Raw genomic sequence first — 18,805 nt, forward strand, 5'->3', positions numbered from 1 at the left:
GTCTGGTTGGGATAATATTAAAATAGGCTGCCTGGGGAAGGTGTTAAAGATCAAAATAGGAACATGTTCTTAGTCAATCTTCCCTTCTCTTGCCTGCCTGGTTTTCAATTGTATTTTCACCATCTATTTCTCCACTCTACCCAAGATAGCTTCTTTTCCATCCTCCCAACAAGCCTATAAGTCCACTCTAAAACTGTGTGTTAACTATTTACTTGGTGCCAAGCCCTATCCTTTATACAGGTTATCTTGATTAATCATCATAACAACCCTGTGAAATAGAAATTATTATTTCAATTTTATAGATGAAGAAATTGAAACAGAGGACTTAAATAATATGCTCAGGGTCCTATAGCCAGGTAGTAGGAGAGTGGGGATTTGAACCTGGTTGGGTCTGATCCCAAAGTTCACTATCTTAAAAACAAAATTGCACACTCTTTGATAAAGACCAAGAATGAGTCATGGCACCTCTCTTTATTGATATAAGTTAGAACTTTCAACCTGAATCTAGCTATTTGGAACTCTGTAGTCACACACACACATTTTATTCATGAATTTAAAAGGCACCCAATCTTAAATCTTAAGCTCTTGGCTCTCCTTTTTTCTTTTCTAGATCACTCACCTATCTCCCTATCAAAGTAATCCCATCTCAAGCTTTCAGAGGACTTAATGAGGTCATAAAAATGTAAGTAAGATACTGCATATCAAAAGACATTTATAATTGGAATAAATTTTTCCCTCAGAGAACACATAGTTGAAAGGGGATAATTTTTCTAGGAGAGAAACTGTGTTTAGGAAACCCTAGTATTTTTATCTTTAAAGTACAAATAATACCCAGGGACCTTTGAAGAAAAGGTATGATTTTCAAGGGTTATTAAAATCCAGATAATTAACCTTGCTTCAGTGAACTGAATGTCTTTTGATAAGTGATGATAAATTACTCAAGTAGAAAAGAAGATAGATTTCAGTCATAAAAACTCTCCCTTTGCTAGAGCAGCTATTCCCTCATGTCACATTTTTAGATAACACCTACATAGAAGAAAATGTGTTGAAAGTTTACTGTGCCTCAGAAGATTATCTTTGTATCTAAAATATAAGTGTACCACAAAAACACAGTATCTATAGCCATATTGATAAAAGGCATTTATCAAAATTGTAAAGCAGCCTGATAATGCAATGTGATCTCGTATTTGTGTTACATGTAACTTCAATCCTATATCCCTGTGTCAGCTTCTAGGACACAAGATCCCATACATGGAAAGAGAACTTTCAAAGGAGTCCAGTATTCCAGCATCCTCCTTAATGTTAGTCTGAGTCAAAGGACCTCAGAGGCCCTTTAGTTCCCAGAGAGCATCTTAACAATTCTCTGGGCTTTGGAAGCAGATTTGCATCTCTAAAGAAGATGCTGCATCATCAGTCCTAGTTCCTTGGGGAACCTCTGATTGCTCTTTAGGGTATAAGCAAGCAATGAGGATATTAAAAATAATTCATTAAGAATTAGTGCATATTATAGGAAATACACTGCAGGTTACGTAAATGTCAGTTTGCTTGAGGCTAACCCTTACTCTTCTGCTCTCAAGTTTAAATGTTGAGTTTTGATAGCTTTTAATATATTAAGACCTCCCAGTGAGAAAAGCAGCCACAGTTAAATAAGTGAACCATTAGGTAGGAATAAGATGAATCAGCCTAGGAACTATCCATCACTGTTGTTCATAAAAGACCTTAACTGCCTTAGGCTCAGCCTTCCTGTGGGCTAAAGCTCTCATCAAGTCTGAAGCCTTCAGTGAATGTAAACATTAGATTTTGCGACTTCTTTCTCAGCTGGCAGCAAATGGTAGCTTATGCTGAGATTTTAGGGTAACATTGACATTACCTACATGCTTGGCGGTGGTAAATATATGGCAAAGTTGGTTCCTTTACTTTTGTGTCTTTTTTAAAAAAAAATCAGTTCATTCACTTATCTATTCATTCATTTATACCCTATGTGCCAGGCTACATGAAGCCACCAGTGATTTAGAAGTGAATAGGACATACTCCTTGTCCTCAATGTGCTAATGAAGTGAAGGAAATGGTCAAATAAACAGTTACAACACAAGAAGGACACTTCGTGTAGGAGTTGACCACTTTGCAATTGCATCAGAACAGGATTTGGGGAAAGGGGTAAAGAGTCAAGAAACAATGAATCCTAACCCAAATTAAAACCTCACTAGAGTGATGGAGTTGAGAACCCAGACATTCTGATCCTGGCCCTGAATCTTCCCATGAGCATTATTTGCCTCTCCTCTCAGAGCTTTAATTCCAAAAGCTGTGAAACAAGGGAATCTGACTGGATTTTCCCAAAGGACGTGTCCACTTCTAACAATCTGTGACTCTGAGTCATAGATAAATAAGAAAAAGAACCTGTCACATCAACAGGGAATACTGAAACTTGCATTTCAACTGCATCTGGGTTGCAGGTGCCAATTAGTGTTCCTAAAGGCGGGGGTGGGGGGGGGAGGATGGGCGTGTTAGCACTTTATGATGTGAGGACAACTTAAGGCTTCCCTGTTCTTTTTTAAAAGGACACACTGGAGCCCCCAGGTGTTGGGTTGTACACACAGCTTATTATTATGCAGACACAGTCATTTCTTTCATGTTTCTTCTTCTTCTTTTTTTTTTTTCTCTCTCCCCTAGTGAAATCTCTCAGAGTGATTCCCTGGAAAAGATAGAAGCTAATGCCTTTGACAATCTCCTCAATTTGTCTGAAATGTAAGCATCAGCTAACAGATAGTTTATTGCTGTACACTATTACCCTCGCTTGCTGGAGCCCACTCAGTATTTGTATTCAAGCATCCAATGCTAGGAATCCAAGAGGAAAAGACCACAGCAATTACTAGGTCTGTGCAGGCACTAATTTCTCTCACTGCAGTGGCCTGAAGGTTGCCATGGTGACAACTGCTTCTCCCTGGGAGCTCTATAAACTCTGAAACATCACAACACGAAGTTGGAAATTAAAATTGACATTGTGGAGTCCTGCCAAGGAGCTCTTACCTTATGGAAGGGAGGGTATGGAGTTCTTGGGGTGGTGGGAAAATTTGGAAAGGAGCTTAGAGATCATGAATTAGTTCACTGGGGACTGTTTGGGCATATTCATCTGTTTAGTAAATGGTTCTTGGAAACCTGCCATGTAAAAGTGTTTGGCATGTGTATGTTGGATTTGTTGTTATTATTGTGATGTTTTTGAACTGAGTTCTAAAAATAATCCTTTCCAAATTATCATTTTCCTCCAATTTACAAAAAAGAGGGGATGGGAGAAGACTGGCTCTATTCAGTTTTCAGATGATAAACCTGTGGCCCAAAGAGGTTAACTGACTTGCCTGATGTCACACAGCAAGTTAGTGCCAGAGTTGGGACTAGAAATCAGGTCATGTGACTCCTAAACCAGACTTCTTACTACTTCCTTGTTTGGCCCAAACCTGACCTTCTACAAACCGCATCTGCAGAAGAGTTTCAAAAGTTAAGGAAGCGAGAAAGATGTTAGCAACAAACATATTTTGAGCACTTGTACTTGGCCTTTATTTCCTCTAGGTTGTGTCATTTAATTCTCACAGCTGCCCTGCAAAGTGGGGTAATTATCTCTTTTGTTCATGGGAAGGAATGGGGGCTCAGAATGGTCAGTAACTTGACCAATGTGGCACCTTAGACAATGGCAGGACTGGAATTCAACCCCAGCCTATCTTCAAAGCTTGTGTATTCTCCACTATACCACAAGGCCTCCCTATGAATGGTCCAAATAGCAATTATCTAAAGAGAATAGTTAATTAATAAGTATGTGGGTACACATGTCCAACCAAAGGTCAAATGCTACTGGAATACAGAGGAGGTAAAATATAAATCTCCCCCAGGAAATGATGGTGTAACCAGAGACGTAAGACTAACTCACCAAACAGTTATGGGGAAATCCGAAATAATGGGTGTTTAAGTGCAAAAGGTATAATAGTATGGACTTCGCTGTGAAGTAGAATTTCAAGAGGGGAGTGGGGAGGGGGGAAGGTCATTTCCATTACAGGTGACAGTCCTATCCCAGACCTGGAAATCTGAAAAACTGCAGTTTTAACAGACTTCCCAAGCAATGTTGAAGCAGAGCAGCTTGAGATAAATAAAGCTGTTCGTGATGCACAGCAACATTTATTAACAGATAAAGTATCAATTTATCAATACAGAAAGAAAAATAAAGTGCTCTAAGGGAAAGTTTATGGACTTTTCCCAAAGAAGGCCCTAAGACTAGAATGTTAGCTCCCCACAAGCCCTCTTTGTCTTGTTCACAGCTGTATCTCCAGCACCTAGAACAATGCCTGGCACGTGTAGGTGCTCAATAAATGTTTGTTGACTGAATGATTGTATGGATGAGTGGTCAGACCCCAAACGAGTCTTAAAAAATAAAAGTTCTTTCCATCCTACCCACATAATGTCTTATGTGGCCCATGATTGCTTGACTCAGTTGTTGTAAAAATAATTACAACAAAACGTCACTCACCTCTTAAGAATCAAAGGGACAGAAAGGACGGAAATAGGCACCAATAGTGGGTAACTTTAGAAGGTAGAATGCGCACTAGACTCAGAGTCAGAAAACCCGAGTTCACCTCCAAGTGCTGCAACTTCTCAGCTCTGTGACTAGAGACAAATCATTCAACTTCCTGATTTCATCAACTAGAATAGGCACTGTTAACACTGGTGGAGGCCTTACTGCAATCGAGACACACACATTTACTGCTCGAAAACTACACTATGAGGAAACCAAGCTTTAAGTGATGTATCCAAGGTCATACAATTAGTAAAACCAGCATGTAAAACCAAGCTGACTCCAGAGTCCGTCCACCTAACCAATACACTAGATTTTCTCTACAGAACAAGAGTAATTATCATTTCCTTAGGTGGTTGCTGCATGGGTTAAAAAAGCCAAAGGCATGTACTACCTTTTATTGAATCCAAAGTAGACAGAACCCAGTAAATGTGGCTGCTTCTCAAAGTCACTGGGGAACTAGGGAGAGAGCAATAACGCCACTGTGGTATTATGGCTGTACTTTTGTATTTTGCAAAGCCCTGCCTTGTACATTATCTCTACCTATTATGTTACTCACTACCTGCCAACCTGTGAGGTAGGAAGAGCGCTATTATTATTCTAATTTCACAGGAGGGAACATTAGCTCCGGGAAGTTAGGAAGCTTGGCATCATCACGCAACCAATTATCCATAGAATGGACAAAAAAATCCCCCAAACCCAAGCCCCCGGCCTCCGCCCTGGGCTTTTACAAAGACTGAGTGCCCATCTGGATAACTGGTCAGTGTGACTGCCAGCACACTACAAAGAAGACCAGTTTGCCTACAAGGACAAGTAGCCAATTGGTTCATTTCTCCTGGGAATGGAATCTCCCATCACCCCCAGTGTGCTGGCTCCATGATGGGGCACGACCTAGCTGGCCAGGAGCCCAGGATGTTGGTGCTTCCTCAGGGGGTGCAAGGGAGAATGGAACAGACTGCCAGCTATGATGCTTACACCTATCTCAGCAAGAGGTTGAAAGCAGAACTTCCTGGCAATAGCCAACTAGCTCTCACCATTCTGTTTCTATCCCCAGGGCCCCTGGAGCTCCCCTCAAGCACAGGAAAGTCACTTGATTTTGTTGATGCCACTTTCAGCCAGCATCCTCTGGTGACCATGACCTTGTGCATTCCAAACGAAACACATCTATTAAACTGCTGCCTGTTTTTCCATTTCTCTTTACAGACTGATCCAGAACACTAAAAATCTGGTGTACATTGAGCCTGGAGCATTTACAAATCTCCCCCGGTTAAAATACCTGTGAGGAATTTTCCTTTTTAAGCAACTGGGGAGGGGAACATGGGCATCTGATGAAAACCTAAACAATTAAAAGGTTGGAGAGAATTTTTAAACCACATACTTAGCATTATCTGCATGTCTGTCTTCAGCCCTCTGATTAAAATTTAATCAGCATTTCTTATCAGCTACCACGCTGGGTGCTTTCAAATACACGTAAGTGGTTCCCAACATTTTCTCCATCCCAAACATCCAAGAAGACTATCACCCCTTTGCAATGATTTTCAAAGTGCTGGTGGGCATGGAACAGGGAGGTCAGGACACTTTAAAAGGGTAAATCGGAATCTCTAAGGTGAGGTGGCGAGGTAGAGAGAGCACAGGTGAAAGTGGAAGAGGCAATTCTGATTTGATCCCCATCCCTGGTTGAAAATTATTGATCTCCTTTCTCTCATGTGTTCATTCATTCGTTAAGTGAAAACTTTTAAAGCATTACTTTGAGGTAGGCACTGTGCCATATAAACGAAATCATTATTTTCTATTTCCCATTAAAACTTATTAAGTCCACTAGTTAGAACTATAAGTACCACCGTAGCCCAGCAGATTCATTGCCTTGCCAGCAAAACCGGAATTCCTGAAACTTGATACAAATCTATAAATTAATCACCATGGATCTTCTCATATATCAAGTAATCACTTATTCACACAGAAAAAAATGAACATTTAACCCTCTAACATAGATGTCCATTCTCTCTTCTTCCTGATGAATTAAATTTCATAAAATCTCTAGAGGATATGCAAAGTCCACAACCCCTACCAGCTGAAAAAAAAAAAAAGAGGAGGAGGGGCAGACATCTCTCTAGTGTTCCACAACATCCAAGCAGTCCTGCCCTCGGGGATGGGCACGCGTGTAGCTCCTTCAGCAGCTCTAACAGTGGATGATGATTCCTAACCCAAGTGTTCTGCTTTTCCAGATCTCCGAGGGGTCTATGGGACACATAAGTATCCGCAGCATCAACTACTTTGGAAAAACATAAGAAAATCCCAGAACCAAATTTGACCACTGCAGCCCCTTGTTATCTAAGAATCGTTGTCTTTATTAAATAGCATTTCACCCCTAAAAAGCAATATTCTCCCAACCCCGGTACACATTGCAGTCCAAGCCCACACTGCCTTCACCAGCCACAGACAGGGCAAGGATTCTGTGTGATCTGGGGCAACGGGTAAGGAAGAGAACCAGAGTGAGCCAAAAGAGAAAGATGGCTTCCTTTCATTGTCACCAGAGTGCCGGGCAGTTCATTTCAGTTGTCCAGTGACCATGGCTGGTGAATTTAAAACGCGATTGGGGGAGATCCAGATGCCTGGATTCCTTTCCCATTCTTGTGTAACAAAATATCCTTCGATTTAACCTATCACTGAAGCCTCTCTCCTCTTTGAAGGCTAAATAAAAGGTGGGAGGAAAAGAAGAGGAGTCCTGAGTAGCTCCAATAACCCAAAGAATGTTTAATGATCTCAGTGAGATACAAGGAAGAACTCCCTGAATCGCAAGGTAGCTAAATAAAGGGAGATTTTTAATAATGAGGAAATGGATTTCTCACATGGAGACTAATCCTCCTGAAGTGTTTGAGTTAAAACCTGCTCTAAAGTAGTGAGATGCTTTCTGGAACCATCAAGAGCACGGAATAAACTAGTTAGCAAAAGGAAATGGAATGCAATAAAATACGAAAATGCAATTGATGCCATAGGAAAAAGACAGGCTGGAAATATTCACAGACGTAAATGAAAAAGACTTAAAAGTTTAGTCCCATCCCCTAGATCTCTAAATAGGAGTCATTAGAGTAACTACTCCCACAGTGTTAGGGCCTTTTAAATTCTGATGATCTTCAGCAGCTAGAAGTGTTACTGATAAAGCCAAACTCCATATTTTTAAATATAATGTGAAAATAGTATTACAAAGTGCCTTTCTACTGTTTTTATCTTTATTCCTTAATAACAATCACTTTTACTCACTCTGCCCACATTCTCACCCTGCCCCAAACCACAGGAGCATCTGTAACACAGGCATCCGAAAGCTTCCAGATGTTACCAAGATCTTCTCCTCTGAATTTAATTTCATTCTGTAAGTACCAGGCTGATTGCTATGCATAACAGTTTCCTATTTGCATCTGAAATTTGGAAAGTAAATATTTCTCATTTCATTCCTCAAGGGAAATTTGTGATAACTTACACATAACCACCGTACCAGGAAATGCTTTTCAAGGGATGAATAACGAATCCATAACACTGTGAGTAAACTCGCAGATTCACGCTCTGCCATACAGCTCCTGCCATTCCCACTTCTAGCTTGAGGTGGGCTCTTTCTCATCTTTTACCATGTTCCTAACTCTCTGGTGACATTCTTTCTGACCTAAAATGCCAAGGGTGAGAGGAGTTGTGTGGGATGGCAGCTAGGTCACATGTTCACATGACAACCAACCAACCCATTAAGTTCAAAATTAATCAAATGGGCCCTGAGGATTTACAGTGACCAAATTTCCAACTGATGAAATTGTTCACTACATCAGTGGACTGCTTTGAAGCTAAGAAGAGACAGCCCAGAGGGGAGTCGCTGCCCTGGTTAAAGGAGAGCACAGGAATTTCAAGTTTCAACTGAGAAGAGTTTGAAAGGATATTCTCCAAGTAGGTAGAGTAGTTGATCAATGGACCCTGCTCTATCTCTCTCTCATTTTTCACCTTCCCCTTAGAACCTGCTCACTTTGCTTCTGAAGGAACACCATCGATGCCCATTCCCTAAATCCTTTAATACTTGAAAATAATGTCTTTTTATCTGGCAGTCACTTATCAGGTTATCAGGCCCACAGGCCTATCCCTTTCACGCTCTTTCCTAAGGCCTTGCTACTAAAAGTATGGTCCATGGACAAGCTTCTACAGCATCTTCTGAGAGCTGGTTAGAAATGCAGACTCTCAGGCCCATCCCAGACCTACTGACTCAGAATCTGCATTTTCATAAGATTCCAAGTGATTCACATGCACGTTAAAGTTCAAGGGGCATCATACTAAGATAACCCAACTCATTCTCTTCACTGGACACCTGCCTGACTTCCTTCCCCTGGGATCCCTGCCATCTTTACATGGGGCACCTTCCTTTGCCCCACCATTCAGAGGCAGCATCCTGGGCACCATGTCTCATTTATGTCCAAAGCCCAGTGACAAGTGTTCGACCCGCTCCCCACATCCACTTCCTCTCACTCATTCTGCTTAGGTTACAGTCCGTGGCAGGATCTGTGATGAGGCCATAAATGAGCTTAAATGTCCTTAAAGAAAGAGAGAGCGTGCATTGGGTGACCCTGAGAGGAGGAGGTAGTTGTGAAACAAGAAGAGTGACCATCTCAGAGGACTCTCTTCTATACAGTGGATTCTAGAAATTGGTATCAACGGTACACTGCATTTGAATAGTACTTTTACTTTGTGTAGGTGTAATTCAACACACACAAGTGTGGCCAATACAGCATTGACTCAGAGTGTTGCAATCAAAAGAATACAGAGCAGCAACCAAAAACAGGTTCAAAATAACTCAAATTCTTAACTGGAAACTCTTGAACACCAGAAACGAGACTAGACCCTAGAAAAACTTCTCTACAGTCTTTCTACTCCCTCATGTACTGTAGCTCTTCCAGCTGTTTAGAAAGTGTTTCTGACTCACCATTGTATACGGATCTGGAACTACTCATTCATCATGTCCCCTGTCAGAAACAGGGCATTTACAGAGCAAACACTGAGTGGGGAGGTACCTCACGCCTTAGGATTTGGGGTCTTTCCACGTCTTTATTGAGGACACAAAAGACATATAAGATCCATGTCTTTGAGAAGCTCATAATCTCAATGGGGGAAAACATGAAAGAAGGAAAGAATAATACAAGCCACTAGACATTCACTGTGAGTGTGTGGTACACAGAAATGAGAAGTATTGGAGAAGTCCTCTTGGTCTGGAGAATCAGAGAGGCTGCAGACTTGAGTTAGACCTTGTAGAATCAGTAACATTTGTATGAGTAAAAGTGATAAAAGCAGCTAATATTTATATAGCACTGACACTGTTTTAAAGTACTTTTTTAAACTCATTTTAGTCTCGCAGCAACCCTATGAGGTAGGAACTATCAGGCCCACTTTTAGATGAGGAAACCAAGGCATTGAGAATTTAAGTAATTTGGCCAAGGTCAAGCTTTAGACTCAGACAGTCTTGGCTCCAGAGTCATGGTCTTACCCATTTTGTGATACCATATACCGAGAAAAGGGGAATGAATATTCCAAGTGAACGTGAGCAAAAGCATGGCTGTGGGAAGGAGGAAAATGGGATGAGGTATTCTTATTGGGAGTAAACATCCTGCTTAAGAAATGGAAAATACATTTAGATAAATGGCAGGGGTGGAGGAGACACTGGATTGCAGAGGGTTTTACATGCAGGGGTAAGGGGCTAAAGGCTTAGAAATAACCCTGAAAAAAGTATTAAGAAGAAACCACTCAGTAGAGTAGACTTTAATTCAAAGATAACAAATATCCAATACTCCCTTTGATTTTCACCTAAATCTAAAAATAAGCAGGAACCAATAGGTACTCCTCCCAGATACATGCACAGCAATGGGGGTGGAGCGGAATAAGAATGAAAGAGCAGAAGATGTGGAAGAAGACCAATAAGAAGATGAATGTTGAGATAACCCATAGGGGTCTATGAGCTCACAAGATGGGGCCACCCCACCGAAGCCAAGGGACAACTAAAGATTTCTTCTCACACATCACATTTCAGCATCGGTACACAAGAGCTGCACAGTGGTTTTATTAGGGGCCATTAACTTATTTTAGTTATAATTTAAGAAGAACAGTGCCTACCAGCAGCATAACTGCCCCACCTCTGAAGTTAATGAGGATTGCAGCTCCATCTCTCCCAGAGAGCCCGCAGGGGCACTGTGCTTCCACCCCCTCCTCACTCTCAGCCCTTCATCTGGAAGGAAGTGATTAGTCATTTGCTTGGCACTTGTTCTCAGCTGAACAGGCCCTTCTGTAAGTGAAGGATCATGTGGAGTACCCCATTGGAAAAGGGTATTACATTCAAAGAGGAAAGCCTTATTTCCTCAGCTATAAAGTTCAACTCTCTAATTAGAAAATAATGAAAGCAAGCCTTCTCTTTTCATTATTAGTAGTATTTGAGATTTTGGTTTTCATGGAACCTTTCCTGTCCTCCCCCCACCCAGATGTTTAGCAACTGTGAGCTCATTTAATGAAAACAAAACACTTCACTTGATGCTGGAGAAGCTCAGTGGGGCTAATGCTAAAGCTATGCATTATGCTTTTATGTCCCTTTATAGCCAATGTGGCTTTCCATTAAACCCCCTCAAGAGGCTACCTTGAAATGTTCCCCCCTGAATGAGCAGGGTTTGGCTGCACCACCTTTCAAATATTCTAGATGACTTATCACACCAGTCTCAAAAAGGAGTCAACCCTGATTCACGTCTGAACTCCACACACAGAAGGAAAGATCACAGCAATTAATTCTCTAAGACCCTTCGGAGAAGGGTGACCTGGCAAAGGATGACAAGACTACAAGCTACACCTGTGACAAGCCACAGTGGAGAATTAAGGACAAGTGGAGAACAGTGGACAAGCCGCTATTGGCCAGTGAAGTAGAAAGCCTGGCTTCCAGTCCTGGCTCTGAGTCTAACCAGCCTTAGTCAAGTCACACCACGGCAACATGCCTCTGTCTCTGTCTCTCCAGCGGGATTATTAATACCTCCCTGTGTAAATTCAGTTACATTGTGTCAACTACACCGTACCACCACTTAAAAGCTCACATTCAGCAAGCCAGTTATTTCAGACCATCATGAAAACATCGTGTGTCATCATCTCTTTTTAAACATTTTTTATTTTGAAAATTTTAACTGACAAATGGAATCCATTTGTCTTTCCACTAACAAGTGGAAAGAACTGCACTTTGAGCAGCCCTGTACACCTTACCTAGTTTCACCTACTATTAACAGCTTACCACACCCACTTCATCTCTAGATAGCTAAGTGTATATAACACATTTCTCTCTTGCCAAACCATCCAAAAGAAGTTTATAGACATCATGACACTTCCTACCTAAATTCTTCAGCATGTATCTCCTTAAACAGAAACATTCTACATTACAACACTGTTACACCTAAGAAAATCAACATGGATTTAATGACATCATCCAACCTACAGTCTATATTCAAATGAAAATGTCTTTTATAGATTTTTTTAAAGTCAGAATTCAAAGTTTATACATTGCATTTTTACTGTTATGCCCCTTAGCCCTCCCAACCTTACCTCCCATCCCCCCCTCCTGAGAACTGCCCCCCTGCCTTCCTCTGTTCTATATGACACTAATTCCTTTGAGGGCCCAGGTCAGTTGTCTGGACTCATCTGACTGCATTGTCCTGATTAGATTCAGGTCAACATTTCTGCAAGAATACTGCAAAGGGGAGGTTATACGTCTCCCACTGCATCAAACCAGGAGGCCCATTGTGTCATGTTGTGCCACTCCTTGGCCATCTGGTTAAGGTGGTGATTGCCAGATCTCTTCATTGTAAGGGCACATTTTTCCCTTTGTCATAAATAAGTAAACCATTGTGGGATACTCTGAGTTCATGTGACTATCCAGTTGGCCAACAACCTTCCACCCAATGGTTTCAGCATCTGTTCATTATTCAGTTATTATATAGAGAGCTACAAAATGATAGTTTTAAACGTATTACTCCTCTACATTTATTAGCCAGCCCTCTTCTGTATAAAAGAGGTTTCCTTCTTTTTCCTTTTCCTCTCTTTCTCTCTTGCTCTCTCTTTTTTTTTACATTTTTTTTGGAGTATAATTGCTTTACAATGGTGTGTTAGTTTCTGCTTTATAACAAAGTGAATCAGCTATACATATACATATATCCCCATATCTCTTCCCTCTTGCGTCTCCCTCCCACCCTCCCTATCCCACCCCTCTAGGTGGTCACAAAGCACTGAGCTGATCTCCCTGTGCTATGCGGCTGCTTCCCACTAGCTATCTATTTTATATTTGGTAGTATATATCAGTCCATGCCACTCTCTCACTTCGTCCCAGCTTACCCTTCCCCCTCCCCATGTCCTCAAATCCATTCTCTACGTCTGCGTCTTTATTCCTGTCCTGCCCCTAGGTTCTTCAGAACCTTTTTTTTTTTTTTAGACTCCATATAAATGTGTTAGCATGTGGTGTTTGTTTTTCTCTTTCTGACTTACTTCACTCTGTATGACAGACTCGAGGTCCATCCACCTCACTACAAATAACTCAATTTTGTTTCTTTTTATGGCTGAGTAATATTCCATTGTATATATGTGCCACATCTTCTTTATCCATTCATCTGTTGATGGACACTTAGGTTGCTTCCATGTCTTGACTATTGTAAATAGTGCTGCAATGAACATTGTGGTACGTGACTCTTTTTGAATTATGGTTTTCTCAGGGCATATGCCCAGTAGTGGGATTGCTGGGTTATATGGTAGTTCTATTTTAGTTTTTTAAGGAACCTCCATACTGTTCTCCATAGGGTCTTGCTCTCTTTTTAAGCATCACTATGAAACATGGATTTTTCAAAAATTTTATTCAATATATTATACTGCATTGCTGTCATCATTATTTTAGATACCTGTCACCGTTTTATTGTTGCATGTGGTAAGTTGACATGAACTTGGCTGTGGTGGAGGGAAACATAAAAACTCAGTACTGCTGAAAAGCAAGAGGCATGCTCATATCAGAGAAAGGAATCCCTTGCTATAGAGACTGTGAGCCCCACAGAAATGGGGGAATTCTGATGAACATCCAAAAGTAGGGTCATGGCAGCATATAGTAGTGACCAGAGACAGTTATCCATACAATGACTTCCAGGGCATCCACTAAAGAAGTGTCTTCATACATGAGGAATCATTCAGATATAAAAGGACTTCAGCAAAGTACTTCATGTAGAAAGTGGTGATGGATAGGATAGGATCCCTCTTCTTTAGGATGGTGCTTATATAGTCATTTGATAAAAATTTGCTTATAGATATACTACCAGGGCATATTTTCTAAAATAGAAATATGCTTTCCCCTTCAGTAACAAATATTCCTAATTCTGCAAGGTCTGACTCAAGTCTCAGCTCCACCATGCAGCCTCTCTGACTTCTCCAACCCAAGAGGACTTCTCCAAGACTTCTCATTTCTGTGTACCACACATGCTCACAAGGAATGTCTACTGGCTTGTATTATTCTTTCATTACTTCATGTTTTCACCCATTGAGATTATGAGCCTCTCAAAGACATGGATCTTATATGTCTTCTGTAAAGACATGGGAAGACCCCAGATCCTAAGGCGTGAGGTACCTCCCCATTCAATGGGGTCACTTTTTGAGACCCCAAGGATCTGTAAACCTAAATTAGGCTTTCTTCTTTGAAATCATCCAAAAACTAGGTGGCTACATGATCAAGTGGGAACTATGGCAGAATGTCTAAGACTGCTAATATAACCCCAGAAACACTTTTAAAGCCCCAGGAATATTTGGAGTTTGCTATAAGGCAGTATTCAGAATTAGAGTGTCATCTGTGATTAAGTTCTAAAGCCCAAATCTTATTTTGAATAAAAAGGTGCCATTCTCTCTGTTTGCGTCAAAATTTCTGACATTTGAATAGAGAATGTAGACAATGCTTTAAAGTAAGGTACAGTTATTGTAATAGAGGAGAGAGAAAAATTCATTTCTATGCCTGTGACAGCATCCTCAAAGCAAAGGAAGCCCTCCTCATTTAATTCTGACACCACGATGTTTTAGAAAAAAGCTATCTGAAGTGACTCTCCAGATGTTTTAAAGGGCATTTAAAGCATTGTGCAGCCCTGACAGCATGAGGTTTCCCACTCACATCTGTAATTTCTCCAAAGTAAGGAAGCTACTCTTTTAATCAAAACAAGGCAGCACATTCTATTGTCTGCAAATGTTAAGAACAGAGCCAAAGAGCAGTAGCTGAAAAGGAAATGGTGAGCCATTTTCTTTGGAAAGTTGGAAGAAGCAGAACCCAGGCTATAAAAAAAATTTTTTTTTAAGACATAAAAAATGTCCAAATACAAAAATGTCAATGGTGCCAACATAGACCAAAGGTGGTTGAGGGCCCCCGGAGAATGAGTACATTCGGGACAGCCCAGGCCACTGAATTGACCTGCTCTACCCAGGAGAAGAAAGGCCCCTACCTCAATAGAGGAGAATGACAGTTCAATTAAACAGGTCACTGCATTTCATGACATGCTGTCCAGAGCATGGAAAGGGAGATCTTTCTCTCTGTTCTGGCCAGAGAGCTGGAAGCCACTGTTAAGTATAAGAAGAAGAATAATCATAGGAGCAACACATTAAGCATTTACTTTGTTCCAGAACCTATTTCTAAGTACTCAGTGTATGTTTACTGTTTTAAGCCTTACAACAGCCTTTTGAGGTCAAGACTATTATTATCATCTTTGTTTTCAGATTACCAAGTTGAGACACAGATAAGTTAAGTAAATTGCCCAAAGTAACTCAGTTCATACGCAGTAGAGCGGGGATCCAAGCCCAGGCAGTTGGGTTCAGGGCTTGCAGACTTAACTGCGAGGCTGCACTTAGAGCAATGGCATTGTAAGCCCCACCAAAAAAGCCAAGTATAAAATCCTAATATGTATCAAAAGTACGATCAGGGTATCACATACCAGTGACGAGGAATGGGCATCCAGACAAGCGCTGGCAGCTTTGCTTTGCTAAAAGCACGGTAGGGGCTACTTTTTCTACACATGTAGTTCCACCACTAAGAAGGTAGAGAAAGCAGTAAGGGGACCAGACTCTGGACTCAATTCTGTCTAGCAGACCATCTGATGTGCACTATGGAAATAATGAGAGCTGCACCATCCTATGATATACCCTAGGGCAAGGTCCCAAAGTGGCATGCCCAAAGCTCACTGGGAGAGCTTGTTATAAAAGTGCATTTTCCTGGATACCACGGCCAGGTTCTGATTCCGTAGGTCTGCAGTGCACGTGGTCAGTAGGTCTGCATCTGCATTTGTGGCCAGCAGCTCCAGATGATTCCTATTCAGTGGATGGAGGAGAATGATTTGACAAACACTGGCCTAGACTCTAAGAAATCCAGTTTCAAAGAAGTCCAGAGAAAAGACAGGTATGATTTCTTCATCTAAAAGAGATTACTGTAAAGGAATTCAATCCCCAAAATGACAAGAGACTGCCAAAGAACAATATTCTAAGTGTAAAATAAAAAGAGAATTCTAGTGGGATTGTGTGAAAGTTGTGTGTAATTCCACAAGACAACAGAGATAAACCAAATACCAATCCCCTCGGATTCTACAATATAAATGGGGACGGAAAACTATTGAAAAACGGCATCCAATAATCCATTACAGAATACAGTTAAGAGCTCATGTGTGAAGCTGTAAACTCAGAAGAATTCCAGAAGAAAGCCCACGAGAGCAGGGGAAGCCAGACAAGGCTCTTCCTCCCGTGGAAGGGCAAGGCCACCGCTCCACCCAGCCTGTTGACTGGACTCGTGTTAGGTAGCATGCATTATGAGAGATCTGGGGATTTAACAAAACGAATTAAATATGCTCCCCTGCTCTCTTTGAACTCAGTTATTTTATAATCTCTATATTTTCTGAATTTCAGTGTTCAAGTGTCAAGCTTCAACACTGAGTCCCAACTATACATATTTATATGCTGGTTTGTCTCAGGTGTGTTGATGGAAAGAGACCCACACGCACACACACAAACACACACTATATACATACATATTACACACATCCACACTACACACATCCACATACAATGAAATTAAATCCCACGCTTGTTTATTTAACAAAGGCTAGAGAAACCTCGTGGACAGCAGCCACCTGGAGGAGCAGGTGGAGACTGTGTCTGTTGTGTCACCCCCAACCTGCCCCTGACATGGACGTGCAGCTGCCAGCAACCCGGTAAAGGGAAGCTAGCACCGGGCCAGATGCGGCGGCTTAATTTTATATCATACCGCAGCCCTTTCTCACTTGAGTCTCATAGCATTGTTCATAAAGAAGTTACACAAATATTTCTATTTGAGACTGTGGCTTTCAAACTTGCTTGGCCATGATTTACAGTGAGAAATTCATCTTATATATAACCATTTGTTCATCCAATTCATTTAACATATATTTACTGTAATCCTCCCAGGCGCCAGGCACTGTTCTACGTGCAGGGGATTCTGCAATGAACAGAACAGTTTGAATCCTTGCTCTCATAAAGGTTACATTCTGCTGGGGAGGCAGACAGTAATATAATCATGGGTCAGATGCTAATAAAGCAAATCAGAGAAGGGAGACAGAGAATGCTGGAATGCTGGGGGCGCAGTTTAAATAGGGTGGCCAGGAAAGCCCACACCGAGAACATGACCTCAAACATAGCTCTACAGGAGGAGGAAGAGGGGCCGTGTGGCTATCTCAGGGAAGAAGAGTCAAATCACCCAGCAAAACTGATGTGCTGGATGTAGCCCCAGTCACAGTGTGTTCTGGTCTCATTTCCACCTATTGTGAACTTTAGACAAGTCACTTTCTTCTCTGAGCCTCTTTCCTTCTCTGTCAAATGAAGGGTTGCCGCTTGCTCCTCTCCAAGCTCTTTTCTGCCTCTAACGTTTCCCAGCATCTGTGTTCTAAGGAATCTCCTATGTCTTGTTCTGGGCAGACTTATACGTATATATGTACACATATACTTACATGTACATAACGTTCAAAAATGGTGGAACAAAACTTCAGAAAGAGTACTACCCCGATGACATGCAACATACTCTAACATTTTCCATTTTGTTCCATTCTGTTCTATTTCATTTTTTTTCAGGCTGACTGTATCCAACTAAATTGATTTCACTATCCACTAATGGGTCTTAAAGAACTGTTTACAGACATTGAAATCTTGGTTGTGGAACAAAATGTGGCATCAGCAAAACCACAGACTCATCCAAGAAAAAGAAACACTCACTCAGTACTGGAGCCTTCTTCTGCCCTCAGCTTTCAGCGACCCAGAAAGCCCATATGCCCAGACAGGCCTGTAGAACCAGAGACAAGACTTGAGTGTTAGACAGCTGTAGCCTCACATTCCAGTTCTGCCGCTGTTTTCTCTGACCTTAAGCAAGCTACACAGCAACATGAAGGCTTAGGTTTCTGACCAGAGCAATGGAAGTGACGATGAGGATTAAATCATAAATATGTAGAATGGTTGACCAATATCTGTCACTCAATAAACACTTAACAAATTAGTGGTGGTGCTGGCGGTAGAGGTGGAAGCCAACTAGAGCAAGAAAACAGTCTTATCTCAGCAGGCCCCGAGGATCTAAAATGTTAGAGAAACAGAGCTAGATATTGTAAATGCCAGTAATTATCTTAGTAATACATGTCACAGAAGGAAGAATGTGTGATTCCCAACTGTGTTTCTTTTGCTCCTAAAACCTCTCTCCTCCCTCCTTAGAAAACTATATGGAAATGGATTTGAAGAAATACAAAGTCATGCATTCAATGGGACAACGCTGATTTCCCTGTAAGTATGTGCTTATTTCCCCAGCTCATGAATAAAAATGAAATATTACTCTGGCTACCAGATCACATTCAATCTTCAGCAACTAACTCAGGACAAAAATAAACTTTCAAGTGGCTGGTCCTCAGTGTGGCACGCATGTTACTAGGCAACCGGCTGGCTGGAAACCGCAGAGAACCCTGATATCGAAGATGGATGCAGCCTGGATACACTGAAGTTGACAGTTTGCTGAAATATTCAACACCCTCCTTTAGGCTCCTCCATCTCACAGCCTCCCTCTCTAGTCCCCTCGCTCGGGTCGATGGTGTGTTTGAGGCAGCGTGATTTCAGTGAAGAAATTCTTCCTCCCGGCCCCACTGCAGAGAAATCGGATAATGCCATTTACCAGCCTAATCAGCCACAACA

The 18,805-nt window shown here is 41.4% G+C and overlaps 1 protein-coding gene across 3 annotated transcripts in view; it reads left to right on the top strand.

Annotated features, from left to right (window-relative positions):
• LHCGR (luteinizing hormone/choriogonadotropin receptor) overlaps positions 1 to 18,805 on the top strand; it is a 61,260-nt gene that overhangs the window by 18,010 nt on the left and 24,445 nt on the right. For 2 of the 3 annotated variants that reach the window (XM_082427739.1, XM_082427741.1), the window contains exons 2-7: positions 611 to 682; positions 2,671 to 2,745; positions 5,762 to 5,836; positions 7,854 to 7,928; positions 8,017 to 8,094; positions 18,335 to 18,403. In XM_082427739.1, the coding sequence (XP_082283865.1) occupies positions 611 to 682; positions 2,671 to 2,745; positions 5,762 to 5,836; positions 7,854 to 7,928; positions 8,017 to 8,094; positions 18,335 to 18,403 (444 nt within the window). The remainder of the gene's footprint in view (positions 1 to 610; positions 683 to 2,670; positions 2,746 to 5,761; positions 5,837 to 7,853; positions 7,929 to 8,016; positions 8,095 to 18,334; positions 18,404 to 18,805) is intronic. The other variant, XM_082427740.1, reaches the window with a different exon arrangement.

The sequence above is a fragment of the Balaenoptera physalus genome, assembly GCF_965194825.1.
Source record: "Balaenoptera physalus genome assembly, chromosome: 15".
NCBI lineage: Eukaryota > Metazoa > Chordata > Mammalia > Artiodactyla > Balaenopteridae > Balaenoptera > Balaenoptera physalus.